This window comes from Eimeria mitis, genomic scaffold, assembly GCF_000499745.2.
Source record: "Eimeria mitis Houghton genomic scaffold, Emh_scaff5960, whole genome shotgun sequence".
NCBI classification, from domain to species: Eukaryota; Apicomplexa; class Conoidasida; order Eucoccidiorida; family Eimeriidae; genus Eimeria; species Eimeria mitis.
In genome coordinates this window covers 1-3,236 of record NW_024015631.1, presented here as the reverse complement: position 1 = coordinate 3,236, position 3,236 = coordinate 1, and the positions used below count along the sequence as shown (strand labels likewise).

Genomic DNA, 3,236 nt, shown 5'->3' with positions numbered 1-3,236 from the left:
CTTTGATCCCGCATATTTCCGAAGACAAGTGGAAAAGAATTACAAATGCTCGAGGAGTTCTTGCTGTCCTCCTTAGGTTTGCATCTTAGCCTTTTCTGGCTGCAACGAATGTAAAACCTGACCGACATATGTGCCCTGTCGGTGGACGGTCTTCTCTTCACAACTACTGGCCGCCTGTTGACTCTTGTGATGACTGACCGCTCGCCTGTGATTCTTCCTTCATAGACACAAGCCATTCTGCTGCTGCTTTCCTCCAAGGGTCCCATTTGGGGTTCTGAAACCCCGTCGAGACGGGTGATACAAAAAGAGCAAATTTCAAGCCAATCACAAGATGCAAGGGAGGCCTTTGCCCCACCCTGTAGTGGTCTAACGCAACGAAAAGTGCATTTAGAACGCGAGCTTTCCAATCAGGCACCGAAATGGCTCCAGTTGTTTGCATCTGGCCATCCCATGCACCTTCTATATGGCGGAGTACCTTCGGCCACCACACGTTTTTCATTGCACTCTGTCCAAGTACTTCTGCTGAGCAGAATAGAGTGTCCACAACAATAAAAATCCTTCCAAAAACTCCGACAGCAGATCGTCCTGTGCAATTGACTGGCATCATGCCGGCTGCATATCCAGCCAGGCGTTCCGTGTAGCCCAAAAGAAGGTCAAACTCGTCGGTGCTCAGATAGGGCAAAGTCAGTAGGTTCAAGCAATCCGCAAGCAACAAGGGTACATCTTGGCTCCGAGTGCGAAATGAGTCTGCAATATATTCGTTGAAAACCCTCTTGCTGAACCTTAGTTGCAATCCAGGGTGGCGGTAAAATGGATGGGTTCGTAAGGCTTTATAAGGAAACAGCTTAAACAGGCCTTTGAGCCAACGCAACCGAGTATGAATGTCCTGCATTGCTTTCTCCACCTGCACAAAAGCCGATTGGGCAAAGCGTACCACAGTTCGCCAGTCACACTGTAGTTTTCTACCAGAAAAGGAACAACTGCAACCAGCTTAACCACGAACAGCACAGGCAATTGATGAAGACATTACCAAGCGATTATCGGTGGCGTGTCCAAGACCAGGACTTGTCCGCGGATGCGGGCAAGTCCTAGTCTCAGAGAAAAATGCCCACCCGTAGCTGTAGAGTCCTTGGATCCAACAAAGGCCCAGCTGGGATTGTTGGGCGGTAATCAGCACTGGACGGTGTAGATAACAGCAAGTCTCGAAGGATGGAGGGCCGCGGCGCACCTTCTGCCGTTTCCTGCGTAGCAGCCGTGGCAGCATCAGCTGCAGTTGGCTGAGACGATACTTCGTCTGAACGCTGATCCACAGCACGCATTGAACACACAGCAATATATCCTTCATCACAACAGAAGCACAAACGGGCAGTTGCAACTGGATTGGTAGGGGGAATCTCGTAAAAGTCGTTAAAAGTTTCCAGAAACCCACCTGGACCGCCTGTTCAGAATGATCACTTCGTGGCGTTTCGGAGCTAGGAATCGCTTCAGAACCACTCGAGTCTTCTGAAGTGGCAGCGTCTGACGGCCCCTCGCCTTTCCCTGTTTCCGCAGGCTCTGCCCCGCTAGGTTCGCTTGTACTTGGTGGTGTAGAAGGCTTCCAGCTGCCTGCCACCACGTCCAACGCCTCCCCTAAATTCTCAGCTTCCTCACTCCCTAGCCACGCATCTACTGTGGCGTCTCCACCACTAGGGCCGGCTTCTGATAACACAGACTCGAAAAAGTTGAACGGTGTCGCAGCAGTTGAGCCAACTGCGTCTATACCGGACGGACCTCCAGATAATCCTGGGGGCATGGGGCCGGTTTGTGTTTGTGGTGGCAGCATCTGTTGGCCCGCAGATCCCTCCGCGGTTGTCTCATCGTCACTNGGCCGGTTTGTGTTTGTGGTGGCAGCATCTGTTGGCCCGCAGATCCCTCCGCGGTTGTCTCATCGTCACTTGGCAATTTGGGGAGTTCGAACTCGAAGTCGTCGTCATCATCAAACATCCAAGCGTCTGCAGTCAATGCATCTTCAAGTCCAGGCAACACAACACTAATAAGTGCATCGATTTCAGGATCTAGAGGAGGTAGAGGCGGCAGAGTCTCCTCAGTAGTCGCCAACAGCTCTTCCAACCTAGACCGCTTCGTTTCTTCATCACCAGGGGCCTCTTCTCTTTCTTTCCTCTTAGTACGTCTCCGCTTTCGATATTTGCCTAGCTGCGGGCTCGCTGCACGCGAAGGCTCACCGCTGGGAACCGCTGCAGCAATATCCAACGACGGCGATGCACCTGAAACGGCATGACCTGGTCCTACAGAAGGAAACATATTTGAAATTGGTGGAAGCTGCAGGTGAGGATATCGAGATGCACTTGGACCTTTGCCTGCATCGGGGGCGCACGATTCAGCATCGTCACTTTCTTCGCTGTCCTCGCCGGCAGCCAGTTTGCGCTTAATTGACAGAGCGGGTATTCTTCTTCTAATATACGAACTGCAAATATAGGCAAAGAATGCCATAACTGAGACTGCAGCAAAGGCTGCTAGTAGTTGTAGTGCCTTCGTCTGCGCCGCGGTAGAGAATCTGTAAGCTGGGCGAGGGAGAGCATTTTGAAGGTTTCCATTGTGGTTCTCCTTCGGGAAGTCTAGATGCAGGTGGGAGGCAGCCTGATGCGGCGAAAGACGCTCCTCCTTCAGCATCCAGCTAACCGCCATAGAGCCTCTTGTAGAGCCGCGCTTGATAAAGAAACTGCAAAAGGGTGACCCACACCGGCACCGACAGGGATTGTTGGAATGTCTGGAACCTCAGACCGAAAAAAGTAAAGTTCGTGCTCGTCAGCGATGCTCCGAGAGCTACCCAGCATCAATTCGACGAGCACGATATTCTCATCGTCCGGCGGAAACGTTCTCATGCCTTATAAAGATTTCAAATAGTGCTGACGATGCCACTGTTGCAGCCACTGCGGCAAAATTTCATGTCACTGACTCGGAGGTACAAAAAGACACCTAAATTGATTCTTTAATCATTAAAATATTGTGAAAAGGTTATCAAATACTAGAGAGCACGCCCTGTGCTAGTAATCGAGATTGGGGTAACATCGGGTCGTTGTCCTCCATATATATAGGATCTGTAGACTATCAAGGCCGTAACTAGGATTCAAATCACTAACGCCAAGGAATACAAAATTATTTGAAACTTTCCATTGACAATCAACTGAATAAGAGGCAGCCAAACACTGCGGAGAACACCGTAGGCTGGTAATCGA

General features: G+C 50.7%; 1 protein-coding gene across 1 annotated transcript; it reads right to left on the bottom strand.

Moving 5' to 3' along the window:
• Window positions 1-163: 163 nt before the first annotated feature.
• EMH_0085110 (uncharacterized protein) lies at window positions 164-2,882 on the bottom strand (the record flags this gene model as incomplete). Its single annotated transcript, XM_038022862.1, has 6 exons — window positions 164-747; window positions 1,229-1,301; window positions 1,430-1,698; window positions 1,935-2,204; window positions 2,352-2,464; window positions 2,680-2,882. 6 exons carry the CDS (start codon window positions 2,880-2,882, stop codon window positions 164-166), a joined length of 1,512 nt encoding a protein of 503 aa, XP_037878716.1.
• Window positions 2,883-3,236: the final 354 nt, after the last annotated feature.